General features: G+C 43.3%; 1 protein-coding gene and 1 non-coding gene across 4 annotated transcripts in view; one reads left to right on the top strand and one right to left on the bottom strand.

The window, feature by feature from the left end:
- The window catches only part of ADCY8 (adenylate cyclase 8), a 224807-nt gene that overhangs the window by 63496 nt on the left and 143161 nt on the right, over positions 1-18150 (bottom strand). For all 3 annotated transcript variants that reach the window (XM_045453661.1, XM_045453662.1, XM_045453663.1), the window contains one exon: positions 5756-5856. In XM_045453661.1, the coding sequence (XP_045309617.1) occupies positions 5756-5856 (101 nt within the window). The remainder of the gene's footprint in view (positions 1-5755; positions 5857-18150) is intronic.
- Positions 2378-2483, top strand: LOC123587089. Its single transcript, XR_006707145.1, has one exon. It is a non-coding gene; the product is annotated as a U6 spliceosomal RNA (small nuclear RNA).

The following is an 18150-nucleotide window of genomic DNA, read 5'->3' as shown; positions in this document are numbered from 1 at the left end:
ATATTGTTTAACTTCGAATGCCAATTTTCAATTGCTTATATATGGCACAGCAATTGACTTTTGTGTATTGATCTCCTATGCTGTGACCTTGCTATACTCGGTCATTAATTTTAGGAGGGTGTTTTTTTTTTTTGATGGATTTTTTGGGATTTTCTACATAGAAAGTCACATCATTTGCAGATACACATAGTTTTATTTCTTCTTTTCTCATATGTATACATTTTATTCCTTTTCATTGTCTTATTTTACTAGCAAGAATGTGTAACAGGATATTAAATAGTTGTAGTGAGATAGCACATTCTTATTAGTGATATTAGGGGGTAAGCCTCCAGTCTTTCACCACTTAGGATTCTTTGTAGACTGTATTTAGGAACTTCCCTTATATTTCTGTCTTTTCTGAGAGTTTTTACTTTAAATGGGCATTGGATTTTGTCGAACGCTTTTTCTGTGTCAAATGACGGATCATGTGATTTTTTTCTTCTTTAGCTTGTTGATACAGTAGATTGCATCATTTGATTTTCAAATGTTGAACACACCTTGCCTATCTGGAATAAATTCTACTTAGTCATGGTGTGTAATTGTTTTTATACATTGTTGGATTTGATCTGCTAATATTTCATTGAGAATTTTATGTCCACGTTGATGAAAGATACTCATCTTTCGTTTTCCTTTATTTCAATGTCTTTACTAGATTTTGATATTAGGATAATGCTGGCCTCATAAAATGAGTCAGGGACTGTTCCTTCCTCTTCTAACTTATGGAAGAGGTTGTGCAGAATTGGTATTATTTTTTTCTTTAAATCTTTGGTAGAATTCACCAGTGAAACCATCTAGGTCTGGTGTTTTACTTTTTACTAAGTTTTAACATTATTAACTTCATTTCTTTAATAGATATAGTGCTATTCAAGTTCACTTTTTCTTCTTGTGTGGATTTGGGTAGTTTGTGTTTCATTCCACAAGTTGGTATATTTCATCTCAGTTATCAAATTTGTGGGCATAGAGTTATATGTAGTTTTCTTTTATTATCACTTTAATGTCCATGGGATCTGTAGTGAAAACCTTTCTTTCTCTTATGATATTGGTAACGTGTGTGTGTGTGTATGTGTGTGTGTGTGTGTGTGTGTGTGTCTACTTTTCTCTTCTGTTAACTTGGCCAGGGGCCTATCGATTTTGTTGATATTTTCAGAGAACCAGATTTCTGTTTTGTTTTTTCTGTTGCTTTCCTGTTTTCGATTTCACTGATTTCTGCCGTAATTTGTACTATCTCTTGTCTTCTACTTTAGGTTTGAATTCTTCTTTCTCTGGTTTCCCAAGGGAGAACTTAGACGATTGATTTTAGATCTTTCTTTTGTGATACATGCATTTACTACTGTAAATTTCTAAGAACTACTTTGGCTGCATCTTACCAATTTTGCTAAATTGTATTTTCATTTTTATTTAGTTGAAAATATTTTAAAATCTCTCTTGAGATTTCTTTTTTGGCCCATGCGCTATTTACAAGTGTGTTATTTAACCTTCAAGTATTGGGCGGTTTTCCAGCTATCTTTCTGTTATTGATTTCTAGTTTAACTCCACTGTGGTCTGAGAGCATACTTTGTATAATTTCTACTCTTTTAAATTTGGTGAAGTGTGGCCTATGGCCCAGAATGTACTCTAGGACATGTCCCATGTGAGCTTGGAAGACTGTATATTCCTTTGTTGGATGGACTAGTCTATCAAAGTTGATTAGCTAACACTGGCTGGCTGTTCAGGCTATGTCCTTAACACCGTCCCACCTGCTTCATCTAATTGTCCCTGATGCAGTGCTGAAGTCACCAACTGTAATAGATTTGTCTCTCCTTTCGCTTCTATCAGGTTTTGCTTCACGTACTTTGACACTCTCTTCATAAATAGATACAAGACAGGACATCCATATGGTTATGTTTTCTTCGAGAACTGATCTATCATTATGTAATGTCCTTCTTCACCTCTGATAATTCTCCTTGTTCTGAATCTACTTTGACTGAACTTAATATAGTTACTACAGCTTTCTTTTGATTAGTGTTAGCATGGTATATCTTTCTCCATCCATTTACTTGTAACTGATTTGAGTTTTTATATTTAAAGCGAGTTCTTAAATGTTTTGGTCTGTTTTTTTCTCCACTTATTTTTCTCTCTGTATTTCAGCTTGGGAGTTTCTACTGACCTATATATAGTCAAGCTCTCTGATTCTTTCCATGGCTTTGTTGAGTCTACTGATGAACCCATTCATTATTTCTGTTGTAGTGTTTTCATTTCTAGTATTTCTTTTGATTCTTTCTTAGAGCTTCTATCTACCTATACTGCCCATCTGTTCTTGCACGGTGTCTAATTTTTCTGCCGGAACACCAAATATACTGTGCTCGCTTCGGCAGCACGTTGCCTAAAACTGGAATGAAACACAGAAAACTGGCATGGGCCCGTACCAGGATGAGACACAGATTTGTGAAGAACCCTTGATGTATTAAAAATAGTTATTTTAGGTTCTCTGATAATTTCAGCATCTTTGTCATGCCTGCGTCTGATTCTAATGATTGCTTTGTCTTTTCTTGCCTTTTGGAATGTCCTGTAATTTTCTGTGGAACACTGGTCATATTGTGTCAGGTAAGAGAAATGGAGGTGAATGTATCTTTACTGTGAGGATTTAAGTAACTGTCTCTCAGAGGTGGGCTATGTTTAGTGTCTACAGTATGTGTATGTGTATGTGTATGTATATGTATATGTATGGCCCGCTTCAAATTCCTCTTGTGTCCTTGTTTTTTGTCTCCCCTCTCGAACTGGGCTCCCCTGAGTACACCTCCTCAGAAAGAGTCTGTGTCTTGCAGCCCTTTCAGCCATAACCCACCATTAATGTTCTGGATTCTTGTCCATGTGGCATGAAGGCGTGGGGGAGGGGCCCTGAGAACCCTTTTACTCTTCTTTCTGATGAAAAAAATCCTTCCTTTTCACCTTCTGTTCCTCTTAAGACATTCCTCGCCTTGTTTATGTGCTCTATGCTCTCTCTTGTTAAGTCTTTGTTTCCGAAATCTGTCTTGTCCTTTTTCTTCCTTTCCTGAGCGCTCTTGTCGAATGCTTAAGTTTTTCTTTTTTTTTTTTTTTTTTAAATTTTTTTTTTTTCAACGTTTATTTATTTTTGGGACAGGGAGAGACAGAGTATGAACAGGGGAGGGGCAGAGAGAGAGAGGGAGACACAGAATCGGAAACAGGCTCCAGGCTCTGAGCCATCAGCCCAGAGCCTGACGCGGGGCTCGAACTCACGGACCGCGAGATCATGACCTGGCTGAAGTCGGACGCTTAACCGACTGCGCCACCCAGGCGCCCCTGCCTAAGTTTTTCTAATTCTGGTTTAGGCTGTTATTTCATGTCTGGAACCGCATTAAGTGCTTCAATTCCTTTTGAAGGAGTGGGTTAAAGATTTGACATATGTTGCAGGCCTGTCTTTTTGGAGTGTTTTCATCAACTCTCAGGATATCGATCTACTTTTTTCCCTTTTTTCTTGTAACAGCAGGGTATGGGACTGCCACTAATATGTGTTGTTGCTCATTTTCGTGTCAAACTAACTTTGCTGAGCTTTTCGAAATAGGTGTGGTTTAGGAGAGATTATTATTATTATTATTATTATTTTAACTCTGGAGCGCTGTTTCTGTAGTTGATTTCCTGTGGCGTTCAAAAAAGTGATGGCTACATTCTCTTTCCACTTTCACAAGGACCCTATCTTTCTTTTTTTCCCTCTATAGTACGTATTGTGAGTACTCTTGATTCCCCTCACAGAGATCCTTCCAAGGCACTCTCCTGGGAGGGAGATGGGGTGGTCAGTTTGGGGAGTTCCTCGTGTGTAACAGTTCGTGTTCTGCAGATTTGCTGTGGCCCTTTGCACTCCCTGGATGCCGGATTGGGCAAACCCTTCCTGCTTTCAGCTGCTCTCTCAATCTGGTCCATGACACTTCCCAGTAAATGGTCCCTCGTTGGTTCTAGTGGGACTCCTTTCGTTCCCAGATATGACAGGTGCCTACTTGCTTGTTTCTGATTCCTCACACACAGACGCTGACGTCACACCAATCCTGGGGCTATTGGGAGATTGTTGCTCCCCACTTCCATTTGGGAACTTATGGGGCACCTGCCTCACCTGTTTTGGCTGTAGTACAGTCCATGGGGTTTTTGGTTCTGCTATCTAGCTGTTCAGATATGAGGGAATGTTGCCAGATTCAGAAATACACGCCCTCTGCCACCATCTTTCTCCTCCTCGTATCCCTGCCCATCCACAGACATCAAGCATGGCCATTCTCTGAGTGTTATTGCGCCTGAACACCTTTTATCACTGTGGACACAGCACCTGTGAGCTAGCTCATTCCTTTTTCAGCCATGGCACCCACCATACCCTTGCATAAACCTTTACTCTAGCCTCCCATGTGCCCACGACTCTACAAACACAAGGGTTTCCGCACCTCTGTGCCTTTGCCAATGCTCTTTTTTAAGACTGGGAATCTTCCCCCACTCTTTCTATCTCATTCTTCTCAGCCCAAAACATTACTTTTTCTGCCAACTTTTCCTTAAGCCATCTGCTCACAATGAATCGCTGATTCGGGTACATAGTAGGTAAGCAGTTAAAAGCACAGACTCTGTCTTTGGATTCAACTCCCAGTTCAGCCATTATATAGATATGTGACCTTGGATATAGCCGCATCTACAAAATGGGAATCAGAGTGCACCCTCACTTACTGGTTGTCTTTGAGGCTTTGTGGAGACAACCCATGCAAAGGATTGAACATTTTTCTGCCAGGTAATAAGTGCTCATTAACCGGACAGTCGTCATTAATGTGTCCTAGAGGATGCAGACCTCCTCCCACAAAATTGTACCATACTCGAGGTCTAGCATATCGCTTGCCTGTATTAGACATTTAACAAGTATTTGTCGATCTCATCAAAGGGGAAAATTCATGGTAAGTTTTGGGAGAAGGGAATTTACCTAAGAAAGCAGGTAGGGGCTTCCTCAAAGTACAGGAAGGGCAAAAAGCATGGCCACGAGACTAACCCGGAACTAGGTTCCAATGCTGGCTGGGGCACCTAGGACCTGTGCGATACGAGTCTGTGTCTGCATGGAGTGTCAAGGGCCCACACGCTGGAAGGAGACTTCCTGGGTTTGAATCGAGGCGGTCACATTTGCAACTGTGAGACCTTGTGCAAGTCATTCCTTTACTCCGGGCCTCAGTTCTCTCCTCTTTAAAATGGGGACAGCAGTAGTACCTACCTCACAGGGTGGCCATGAGGATTTTATGGGCTACTGCATGTAAAGTATTTGCAACGGTGACTGGCCACATATAGGTGTCTGCAGTGTTATTAAAGTGCCAACTTCGCTGGCCCAGGAAGCTATGATGATGCTATATCTATGAACAACAAAGAGGTCATTAACAAAGGGACAAGACCATGGGGAGGGAGGCTCTAATACTTACTTGCCGCATTCATGGGCGCAATGTCAAATCAGAGCGGGGCCTATTTTGATTTTGGTTGTGGTTTTTATTGAGACTGGGGAAAGACTCTTGCCTTGGTAGAGCAGGGAGATGATGCAGAGTAAGACAACCCGGACAGACACTGATAACTGGCCAACGTTTCCGTGTGGATCCTGGATCCCATTATTTTAAATTCTGAGCCTTTGAAAAGGTCAGCGGGCTGGCTCCAGGTGAGGGACCATCAACGCACAAAGACATTTCACCTGATAACTTAGTCCTTTCGTATTTACCTTGAAGAAGGAAGCAAACTTTGTATTGCCGTGATAAATAGGAGAACGATAAATGCACAGACCAAGTTTGACTTGAATACTTCATCCCTCATTTGAGAATACTGTAATTAAAAAAAAAAAGGAGAATAAATTACTTTATAGCAAAGCTGGACTTCTGGAAGAGTTAAGTTTTACCAGTGTTTGGAGTGGCGGGAAAACAGCAAGAAGAAACAAGGCATTTAAACATTTTTTTTTTTAAAAAGAGGAGTCCATATCTTAATTAACCCTTCACAGAGTATTACGTCCATCCCTCCCTCCAACCTCCCAGCGAGAGCCCAGAAGTGAATGCAATTCCCTTTGCAGCAAAAAGGAACGGGAAGGGACTCTGCGCGTTTCTCCTGCTCTCCTTCCTCCGAACTAACGTCACTTTAACAAAACAGAAGTGCACACATCCATAAACGTCGCAAATCAAATTCACATGGACTCTCTTCATGAGTAAACTTGAGTCATTGAAGGGTCTCGCTCTATTTTGTGTTAGGTTTGGAACACAGGGAACGGTTTTGCCTGAGTCTTCCTGCCTCCTTTTTCATGGAAACTATTAAAAAATAAGGTCACAGAATCTTAGAGGGGAGAGCAGCCTAAGAGAGTTCCAGCAAGTGCAAGCCCTCTCATTCCACACAGGGAAACCCAACGGATTGACCAGCATGCTCAATGCCCTTCTGTTGTCGGAGGGAGGAGGCCCCGGCGAACGGTGCCAACTTTATTTTGATGATCCGGAGTGCCCAGTAATTTCATTGTCCAGCCTTAAAAGCTTCTGGAAGGTCAACACTGAATGTGAACTTGCCTTAGTCCTGCCTAGTTTCCGGAACCGTCTTGGAGTCACTAAATGAAGAAGCATCCAATTCCTTCAGGAGGAGGAAAGGATTTTCAAAACTGAAGACGACCTTAAAATTAGCCTCAAGCAAGCCCCTCATTTTCCCTAACAGCCAGAGAGGGCGCGAACAGACAGCTAAGCCTGGCTTTGGAACTTTGTCATCCTTGATTCGAATTTCACAGTGACTCCGTAGAGGAAACAAAGGAACAGAACCGTTGCAACACCTCAGGCTCCACGTCCCCAGCACCAAGAGACGATCTGGGCCAGGTTGATGAAACAGTATCAGTCCAACTTGTCGGACTGCTGGCGACAATCGACAGTTACCTGAGTTTTATTCTTCGCCTACATCCTGGTGTGGCCCGGGGTTTAGGCTGACCTGAGTGCTCAGTGTTACGGCCAGGACGTGGGAAAGTCAGTGTCCTGTAGCTGGAGCTCCCCAGGGGGGGAGCACAACATTGCTCAGAGACCGCACATTCCCTGCGGCTTCAGGACAATGCTTTTTCTGCTCCTTAGTCCTGAGGCCTCTGTCTGCATGCTGACAACCTGCTTGGTATCTGGAGGGGAACCTGGAAAATTCCCCCAAAGGATCATGACATGCCATCGTCACTCCCGATAAAACTACAGACAATCTGTATCACCAGGGGCTGCAAAGAGCGTTACCTAGGACCGGGGCACAGGCACAGAGAGGCATGCCCACACACACCAGCTGGGAAATAGTAAGTTAGCCACCGAACAGTTAATTCAAGGACAGATAGGTGTCTGAATTTCTTCTAACAGCTAATTGCACAAGATCTGACTCTTCTTTGTCAGCTGACGGATGGATTTCACACCAGCTTCGTCATATAGATTTGATAATGAGATTTTGAAAACAGCACGAGTAACGTTTAGCGTACTTAGTCCCTCTCCTCTCGTTTTGCCTCCCCATCATCACCGCCCTTAGCACAGCACCTTGGCGTTACCATGGATCGTGGCCTTCAGGAAGCCTTCCCGTGGCATCCCTGGTGTCTACTCCAATGCCTGCTGGTGACCATCAGATGATCTTCTCTGCTTTGTTGGAGCAAGTGGGTTTCTATCCTCTGAGCTGGGGCAGGCCCCCCTAGGGCTCTAAATACCCTCAACTCGGACACTCCCAGTGCCTGAGGACTCACTCCTTTGCCAAGGGTTCCTTCCCACTTTGGGTCTATTTTTACTGTGAAAAGGTATTTCCTGTAGACCCCAAGCTTGAGTTCCTTTCGTTTCCTGAATGCTTCTTGCCGATGGCTTTAAAAATGCCCCATAGTCCTCATTTGTCCAGTCTAAAGTGCGCATGGCTTTAGGCTTTTCGTTTTCTTCAGATGGCAGGCTGGGAGACTCACTCTGCCTCCAGATCTTTCACTCAGTCAGTGCCCCCACCGTGAGCGACACCAGTTTCTCTGAATCTCACTTTTCTTATCTGTCGGATGGGGGATTAATACAATTCACAGGTTCTCAATGCTATTATCCTATTTGTGCTAGAATTTAATAATACATTCCCTTTTTTTTCATGTTTGAACTCCAGTTCCAGCACCGTCACAAGAAAGAGCCTTACAATATTTGGGAAGCTGATGTCAATCGAATATAAAACACTGGGTTTCAGAATGGAGTGCATTGTTACTTTGGAAACACACAGGAGAACAGGACTATGGCAAGACAATTCCTAATTGGTTCAGGATGATAGGGTACTGACATTGGGGAGTGATTCATCTCACTTCCTCTTGACTCGTGAAGGTCTGAACATGCTGGCTTGCAGCTCTATTAAGTTACAAGTACCCTCTCTCCTGCCACAGACATTGACTGCTCGCCTCATGTCTGTCCCATCCTCACTTGGCCTTACTTATCCTTTGAAGTCTCAGTCATGAGCAAAATGGTCAATCTAGGGCTAGACTACCTGTATTTGAACCCCAGCTCCAACACCTACTAGCTACGGGACCCCAGACAAGTTTACTGAGCTTTGTGTCACAGTTTGCTCATCAAGAAAAGCGCCTAGGGCAGATGCTTAGGGCTCGCGACAGCCTCATACACATATTCCCTATACTTGATTTACTTATTTTGATAATACTTACTTGATTGATTATACTTATTGGATTGCTATGAATGTTACCTTTTTGAAGGCTGCTTTTCAACCGCACGGTTGCCTTCTAGAATGCTGTCTTCTATTGCTCTACAGACAATGGTATCTTGTATTCAGTAAGGTCCCCTGAAGTGTGGCTGATTGATTGGTCCATTATGTTAGAAAGGGAATAGTAATCTCATTTTTTTTGTCTTAGTTAAAAATCCTGCCCTTACTCCTTCCCCTTCCTCCCAAAAGATCTAACAGTGTGCGGAATTCTCCACTTCCCCAGGGACCTTTAGGAAAGGAGTCCTTGGGAATGACCACTGGGCCTTTATAATTCACTGAGCCCTTGATCTGCAAGAGATTGTATATATAAATTCATCTGCAAGAGAATGTATATAGAAATTGAGAATCAGATAAAGAGAAAGGGTTTGTCAAGGTCAGTTGGGGGGATTGGTAGCAAAGTTCAGACAAAAAGCCACATCTCTTGGCTCTCAAAGGAAGGTTCGCTCCATTAGACCACTGTCTGAGAGCAGAAAATGCCTGAAGCCAGCACCTGATCCAACTGTTGGAATTAGTACCAATTAAGAGTGCATGCCACTTGGAACAAATTACAAATGTTTTCTTTGAAGCCTTAGATTAGAACTTGGATTACTTTTTGTTTTTAATCTGTAAGACTCTCAGGAAATGGTCAAGATCTTGCAACATATTTGAAGAATAATAACTAATGCCTGGTGCAAGGTAGGCACCACGCTATGTACTTTATGTGGATGATCTCTTCTGGTTATCACAACAGCACTTTGAGGAAGATACCGTTTATCATATCCCCATTTTGCAGAAAATGAAACTGAGGATTAAAATAATGGAATAACTCAACCAGGACTTTACAGATTTTCGGTAGAGAATCCAGAGTTTGAGCCCAGAATGCCACGTCTCATTGGCTGCACGATCTGCTGCTACCTTGATGTTTTGAAGGCAGGGCCATCGTCGTAGGGTACATGATAGCGTGTCTTGCTCTATTTCAGGAATGTGGTTCATGATACAAAGAAAGGGAATGTCTTGAAAATTTGAGTCTACGTTAGCCATGGTTAGAATGAGGGAAAAGCATGATCTGGACTAAGGATAAACCTTAGAGGGGCACCTGGGTGGCTTGGTCACTTTCGGCTAACTGACTCAATTTCGGCTTAGGTCGAAATTCGTTCATGGTCATGAGATCCATCCCCGCACTGGATTCCATGATGACAGCATGGAGCCTGCTTGGGATTCTCTCTCTTCCTCTCTCTCTGCTCCTCTTGCATACTCTCTCTCTCTCTCTCTCTCAAAATAATGAAACAAACTTAAAAAAAAAAGATAGACCTTCGAGACACCCTATGAATTAGTTTAATACATGGGCACTGCTGAATTTCCATGACTGATGAATGAGTCCTCAGCCCAAAGCAATACAAAGTTAAGGGCCCTTTTCTTAAGGTCTGCATGGGTGAACAAATAGAAGAAACTAAAAGACATGGTGGACTTTAAGTGTAACCATGAGAGGAACCAGACAAGTAATGAAAACGTTGTTTGAAAAATAGAAGTTTCCTACTTGTTTGATCAAGTTGAGACTTGGCACCTCTTCCAGGGAGGTGGGGCAGGAAGGACGTGCGTTCCACTTCGTTCACGTCGGGGATGTGGGCCCTGCATTCTCTTGAAAGGCATCTTCAGGAATGAAATCAGAGCCATGAGGATCTAAGGGTTCCTCGATCTATCACAAGGGAGCCTGGAAACCAAGTTTGATCACACAAGGAAAAACCCATTCTAGATTCTTCATCCAGAAAGGTGCGACCAGGGAAGCTACCTTTCAGAGGGGAGGCACGGGGCTTCCCATGTTGTTTTTGTGCCCGATATAGGCCTGAAAAACTTTCGGTATGTGTGGGACAGAAGCAATCCTTTTCTCTTAGATTTTCTACTTGGGCTCTGAGTGAGCTAAAGGGTACTGACTAAATACTTGCATCCTTAAAAGATGTAAAGAATACTTCTAACTGAAGCCATGACCTAGTTAATTGTCCGAACTACAACCACACTGTCTTTTTATCCAGTTGTGTATGTGAGATTACGCAATTTTTCAGGCGGAGTGGACTGTATTTGTCACTTTGGTCCAATGCTTACTAATGTCAGTTTCACTCAGTGAAACCTCTCAGAAATGAGCCATGGACTCCTGCCTGAAGATTTCCAGTGATGGGGGAAATCAACCCCTCACTTGAGAGCCTAATTCCATCATTGGATAAATCTAATTGGAAACAACATCATTTTCTAGCATGTTTGCTAAAGTAAAGAAGAGTCTCAACCGGGGCAATCTGCTCGTTTCGCACGAGTGAATGGAGGAATTTAACTTCTATTGTTAAACTCATGTATTGTGTAGTGTGACGATGGCTAGAGCACCCTTAATTGATCATGTGGGTAAAAGACATAATTGCAATAAAAGAGGGAGGGACTAATTTTCACTAAGTTCATATTTTGAAATCGACAGCCTTCTCTATCTTGGGTGTGTAGTGTCTAACTAAATCATCACTGAAAGCAATTCTATGAGTAACCAGTGCGTCTGAAGAACGTCTCACTATCAGACTTCTTCCCAAGTAACCTGACCTTTGAACAAAGATAGACTTCTTCATCTTTAATAACCTCACAAGGAATCAGGCTAACACATATCTAAACGGACAGCTTAGAATGAGGCCTGGGAGGACACTACCCCAGGCATGACAGAAGACCCTTAGTGACACAATTTCCTTCATGGATTAGGCTACTATGTTCTGGTCTTCCTTGGTAGGGAGGTTGACTGACATGGGAAAATCCCAAGCAGGACTTTACAAAAGCTTCCAGCCCAAATCTTCTAGCCCACCCTCTCTCAAACGTCCCATCCTTGAGAGGAGAGACTGGTTCTTTCCTGACTGGCCCAGTTCCCCAAGCCATGATAAGCTCCAGGGAGTGGTAACTACTCCTGTGTTCCCTGCCTAGAAGCCCCTGTTTAGACGTGCTGGTGATGTCTACATATGAAGAATTAAGATTGCTCTAAGAACTTGACCAATGTCCTCTGGGCTGAAATCATCCTAATTCTACCATTCTACACTGCACTTCCATAGATGGAATGGGTACGTCTGACTCTGAAAATATTGGCTTTGTGGGCCGCAAGCTACCTAATTGGTCTGATGAAAAGATACAAGTGAAATGACCCTCGATATCATTTGACCGCCTGGAGGGTGTTAGAAATAGCAGTAATTTTATAGGACAATATCATGAATATAAAGGGAGTCTCACAAAGCTACTGTTTGAATGAGGGATGGATTTTCTTCCTCAGCCTCCTTGAAATCTTTGAAACCTGTTCTTCCCGCCTGAAGGAGGTGGCCTAAATATTCTTACCATTCTGGGCCTCACAAGAGCAGTAAAAAGCCAAGAGTAACCTGATACTGTAACAGAATAGTTATTTTAAAAAAATGACTTAAAAAATAAGGTCATTGAAATGATCGGGACGTATCCGATTCAGAAAAATAAGAGAGAACACCTGAGACCATTTGGTTCACGCTCCGTAGTCCTACCTCTCTGCATCTCCAGGGCATTTAGGAGAGCACTTGTCGGAAGGAGCACTGGGTGTCGTACGTTAAGTGATGAATCATGGGAGTCTATCCTCCAAAGCAAGAGCACACTATATACACTGTACGTTAGCCAATGTGACCATAAATCATATTTAAAAAGTAAGAAACGGAGTGGTCCGACACATTCTGAGTGTCTCCAAAAAAAATGCATTTTGTCACTACCTACTTCCAGAGTCCAACCTCCTAATCTATTAGAAAATTCCTTCATTCGCCTAGCCTCTGCCACAATTCCTCCTTAATGACGGCATTCTAGTCATTGTAACTTCAACAGGAGTGGGTGGGAAGGAGGAAAAAGAAATGTCCAGGGTTGTGATGCGTTTTTCTGCAACTCTTGGAAGCCCCCACTTAACTTTGATCTCTTAATAAAAGATAAAACGGGGAGAACTTCTGAACATAGATAAGAACCAATGGTACTCAGACAAAGGCTTATCTAAAGTTTCTCTTGTGTGACAAATGCTTGCTTTCATGTAGCCGCGGACAGCAAAAAAAAAGTAGCATTAAATGAACGTATTGAAAGTACGCAGGGCAAAATTCGGTTCGTTGCAAGTACTATCCGTGACAGGTATTCCTACTACTGGAAAAGTGGGCGAGCTCTGATCGCTGACTTGCGAGTGGAAAAGGAAGCTCGCCCATAGTTTTGTCTAACAACGCCTTTGGTCTTTGAGGTGGCTCTTCTCTGCTTTTGCCTGCTCTCTCAAGCCATCGGCTCACACGGTTCATTTCTTGACTGCTCACACCCACCCAGCCTTCTTTTCGGATACACAGCTCAGGGGCAATTCCAGGGCTCGACCTTCCTACGTCCACTGCCCTGAGATGGATGGAGCTGTCTCATGTGCCTGCTTATTGGCTTCTTCCATTTTCACATGTGTGTGGGCAGCGCGAATGATGGGGGTGCCCTTGTTTTATCTGGGTGCTTCCAGGAACACGTGGTGGATCGTGTGTGCGCGCGTGTGTACGTGTGTGTGTGTGCATATATGCATGTGTACACATTTGTGCATGTGTGTGTGTGTGTGCCTGTCTGTGCATGTGTGTGTACGTGCATTCATGTGTATGTGTTTGTGCATGTACACAGGTGTGCGTACCTGTTTGTGCATGTGTGTGCATGCATGCATGAGTGCCTTGTGTGTACATGTATGCGCACACATGTAGCCACGTGTGTGTTTGTACATGCCTGTGCATGGGTTGCACATGTATGCGCGTGTACACGCCTGTGCATGTGTATGGGTGTGTACATGCATGCACATGTACGTGCCTGTGCTTGTGCATGGATATGTATGCATGTACACCTGTGTATGTGCATGGGGGTGTGTGCACAGGTATGCATGTGTACACATCTATGCATGTACCTGTGTGTGCATGTATTCGTGTGCATGTACATGCATGAATGTGCACATATATGTGCATGAGCATGTACATATATGTATGCGTATGTTGTCTGTGCATGGGTGTGTATGTAGGGGAGGCAAACAGAGAATGAGAGAAATGATCATGGTTTAATTTAGATTGTTTTGTTTCTGCCTCCAAGGTATTTGCCGCAGGCACGGCTATGTGTTTGTGCATGGGTATGTGTGTACCTGTTTGTGCATGCGTGTGTACATGTATGCATGTGTGCATGCAAATAATCCCTCCCACGCATCCCACCAGCCCCATCCTCAACACATTCCAAACTATATGAAAAGAAGCACCCTGAAAGCAAGAAGATCTTGTGCAGTGTGGTAGAAAAAGTCCGAGTTTTGGAAAAAGCTAGATTTGAATCCCCGTTCTGCTGTCCTCTACATGTTTGAGCCCTGAGAAAGTTATCCCAAATCTCTGAGCCTCCCTCCTCTATCAAACAGCGAAATGAATCCCTACATGAAAGGACTGTTGGAAAAATCAAGTGAGGTCACAAATATAAGATGCTTACGGTGGGGCCCGATAAGAAAGTGATCAGCAAATGCCAGCTTCCTCGCAACACTGTCGCCTCGAGACGCTTAAGAAGTACTATCTGCATTTCATCTGCACAGCAAGCTTGTGAGGTGGTCACTACCGTGCCCATTTCTAGGATGGGAAGCTCAGGGACTTGCCTGGGGTCACGAGCCGGGGTCACAGCTGGAAGGCAGTGGAGGCCGTGTCTTTCCATCTCGGTCCGTGTCTGAAGCAGGCAGCACACAGCACATGCTCTGAGCTGCGCCTGACGGACTTCCCAGGGAGTCACAAGCATGGACAGAAGGACAGTCCTTGCAATGGCAGAAAGAGACCCGTGTGTGAAATATACAGTCCTTCACTGGTTTGGTTTTGGGGGAAGAAAGGCATGGCCTTTGGGACACCAAACGCTCTTAAAGAGCTGATCTTTCTCATCTTACTTGGAAGACGGTTGTAATAGAGAATTTGGAGTGATCAAATCACTTAGCGAAAAGACACCTGAATCACCCTTACCTAGTTAAATACATCCCAGGGGGCCAAGGGGGCCATGCGTGTGCTCCAGTGACTGAGAGGCAATGCGGGGCTCCCTCAACGGGCTGTCTGTGTGCCCTCAGTTTGTGCGCACCTTTATGTGCCTTTGTGACTACGAATTTATGAAGGCTGTGCCCCTGGTACACAAGACACAGTGAGATGGTCACCTCCCACCATTTTTAATGAACTAGTTTCTTTAAGGAAGCTCTAAAAATGTGAGATTTATTTATTTATTTTAGCCTCATCCTGATTTGGATCAGCAAAGGATTAATCACAAAGGAAGGGAACAAAATAACTCTGGCATTTACTCCACCATCTATTCTATGAGTCTTATGTCATCTTATATTCACAACAACCCAATGAGGGGCAGATATTACGACCGCCATCATCTCAGTGAGATCACCTTGTCCTGCGTCACCCAGTCAGTAACTGGTAGGAAGTGGGTTCAAGCATGTCTATCCGGTTATCAAGAGTAAGTTCTTCCTCTGGCGTTTAACAAAGACCAGACACTTGTGAGATAAAATGTAGCTTACAAAAGTCCACCCAAGAGATGGAAAGTTCTCAACTTGTCAACATCCGCTAATGACCAGGAAATTCATCAACCCTCCTTTCCACCTGCTTCTATTTCCAAAGTGGGATTTGAACTCAGGTCTGCTTGCCTCCAGAGTCTGAGCTCCTAGAACACTGTGAGTTCTACAGAGACATTCCCTCTAGGCCTGCCTGAGGCCACACTGGCATCCAGTGTGGATCTAGAACCTTCTGATATGCCTTGATCTCTGAGGGTGTAAGGCAAGGGACAACCCAACCCCAAGTCCTAACATACAGCCAAGGACAGAGAAAGGTGGCCACCAACTTGGGACAAAGGAATCCTGGGAGAGTGTTTCCCTAAATGTAACTCCCCCTGAAAAATCAGAATCTTGGGGACAGAGTAATGGGTGGGTATTTGTATTTTCAAAAGAACCCCAGATGATCTTCTAGGTGGAAAAATATCAGCCTAGGACAAGGAGACTTTTTATCACTTGAAAGTTTCACAATCACATAAGGAGGTCTTTTCTCAAAGAAAAAGGTTTTGGAATTTAGCAAAAAGATGCCAGCATTGAAGAAAAGGAAATTTAGTCATTGTTGATATGGTTTGATTTTAATACTTAGACTCCCAAAACGCCCACACCAAAAGCATAACTTCTCATAAACAAATTTTGAACTATATATTAAACATAGCCTAACCTTTATTTGAGACGAGGAAGTTGACTCATTCTGAGGTGGTGATATTGTTTTTGAACACTAAGCTTAATGAAGTCACTCCAGGTAAGTGTCCTTATGCTACTGAGCTCTTCAGGCACTAAAAATATTAGGCCAGTTTATTTGGCCTGGCAACATCCATACGTAATTGTAATTAATTGCCTTCTCCATCCTAAGCTTCATAAATAGTAAATAAAGAGCCTTGTCCTAGAAGAGAAATGAGGACCAGAGGCTGATAAATATCACCTTCTTGTAAATGTTCTGGGGTTAAGTTTTTCATTATATAAAGAACACTCACAAGTCAGCAAGACCGAGGTGAGCACCACAATGAAAAATGACAAGGCAAATGTGCAAGTCACAAAAGAAGAAACAGACAAAAACCATAAAAACACACATAGACACAATTTCAACCTCAAGAATGACTAAAACATTAAAAGTGACGGGAGGTGCTATTTCTTATCAAGGTGGCAGTTTAAAAGTAGAGACACAATTTTGAGAGCGATTTTGGAATGTACATCAAGTATTTTTAAATGCAGATCCCCTAGCAGCCATTTTTGGGATTCTATCCCAAGGAATGAATTAAGCATGGGTGCATGATTTAACTAAGGCAGTGGTCACTGCAATGCGGTTTATAATTTATAATAGTGAAAAACTGAGAGAAGAGCCAAAGATGCTTAAAACAGGCAAGGAAGTAATGTGCAGTTACAAACATTCGTACAAAAATTCGTAACTGCACATTTAATAGTATGGGGAACAGCTCAAGCAAAGAACACCTAACAGCACGTCACCCATTGTTATTTACAAAACAACCCCATTGTGAAATAAAATAGCTCGTGGATAAATACAGAGGATCACGGTCATGGAAGCATAGCATGACTGTGCCCAAGTCTTTACAGCGGTTATCCTGGACCGTAAGATCACATGAGATGCCATTTTCTTCTTTGTCTTCTATGCTTGGCACACACTTTTCTTAGTGAAAATACATTCATTGTTTTTTTTTTTTTTTTATAAGAAAAAGGATCATATATAAGAAAAGAAAAAATCCACTATGGTCAGTAGTATTGGACAAACGTGTTGTGTTTCTACACCCCTTTACCATAATTCTTGTTTCTGTTTGCCCCTGAGATCTGTCAGCTGTCTCAGGAAATAGTGAGCTTGAGACTAAAGAAGGGCAGAGGATTCGTCTGTGAAATTTGGGAAGACCTTTGATGCTTGGTCTGTGCCTCCCAGCCCCACCCAGAAGTCTGCTCAGAAAGTCTTCGTGGGGATTCTGGGAACTAGAGACGCTAAGAACCACTGATTCTAACCGGGCTGGGGCCCAAGCCCTGGCTCACGTTTTTTGTCCTCCACGTTGGTAAGTTTTGAAAGTGAAGAGAGGTGCTCCCAATAATCACACTGAGAAAATAAATGTCTCAGGCAAACCAGGACATATGGTCACCATGGTCAGAGGGAATTCAGAGGCTCATCGCATCGATTGCTGAAAGGTACCATGGGCTGTCCAACTCTCTCTTCACAGATGAGGAAACTGAGGGCCAGAGAGAAGGAAAAATGGGTTGCCCAATCTTGGCGAAGCCACATGAGTCATGAGCATGCTTTTTTCAAGCTTAACACAAAAGACTCCTGTGTGTGTGTGTGTGTGTGTGTGTGTGTGTGTTTGTACCATCGTGAAATGACATGGTAGGGAGTGATCAGAACTTCCCAGTCTTCTCTCCTGAAGCTTCGCTGCAAAGAGTCACATCAACACTGACTCATGTCTTTTGGCTCTTACGGTTCTAAAAAATATCCCGAGACTGGGGCGCCTGGGTGGCGCAGTCGGTTGAGCGTCCGACTTCGGCTCAGGTCACGATCTCGCGGTCTGTGAGTTCGAGCCCCGCGTCGGGCTCTGGGCTGATGGCTCGGAGCCTGGAGCCTGTTTCCGATTCTGTGTCTCCCTCTCTCTCTGCCCCTCCCCCGTTCATGCTCTGTCTCTCTCTGTCCCAAAAATAAATAAACGTTGAAAAAAAAAAAATATCCCGAGACCAACTACGGGAGTCAAGACAGTCTACTCTAAACTTCTCCTGAATCTGCATCTTCGTTCATTCAGCAAGCATTTATGCAACACCACGCGGTATGTAAAAGCCCCAGCTCACAGAACACTGTTGGTGGATGGGCCAATTTTTATAAACAAATGAGA

Source organism: Leopardus geoffroyi, chromosome C3 (assembly GCF_018350155.1).
Source record: "Leopardus geoffroyi isolate Oge1 chromosome C3, O.geoffroyi_Oge1_pat1.0, whole genome shotgun sequence".
In the NCBI taxonomy this organism is placed as follows: Eukaryota; Metazoa; Chordata; class Mammalia; order Carnivora; family Felidae; genus Leopardus; species Leopardus geoffroyi.
Note: the sequence above shows the minus strand (reverse complement) of the source record. Positions and strands in the feature narration are given on the sequence as shown.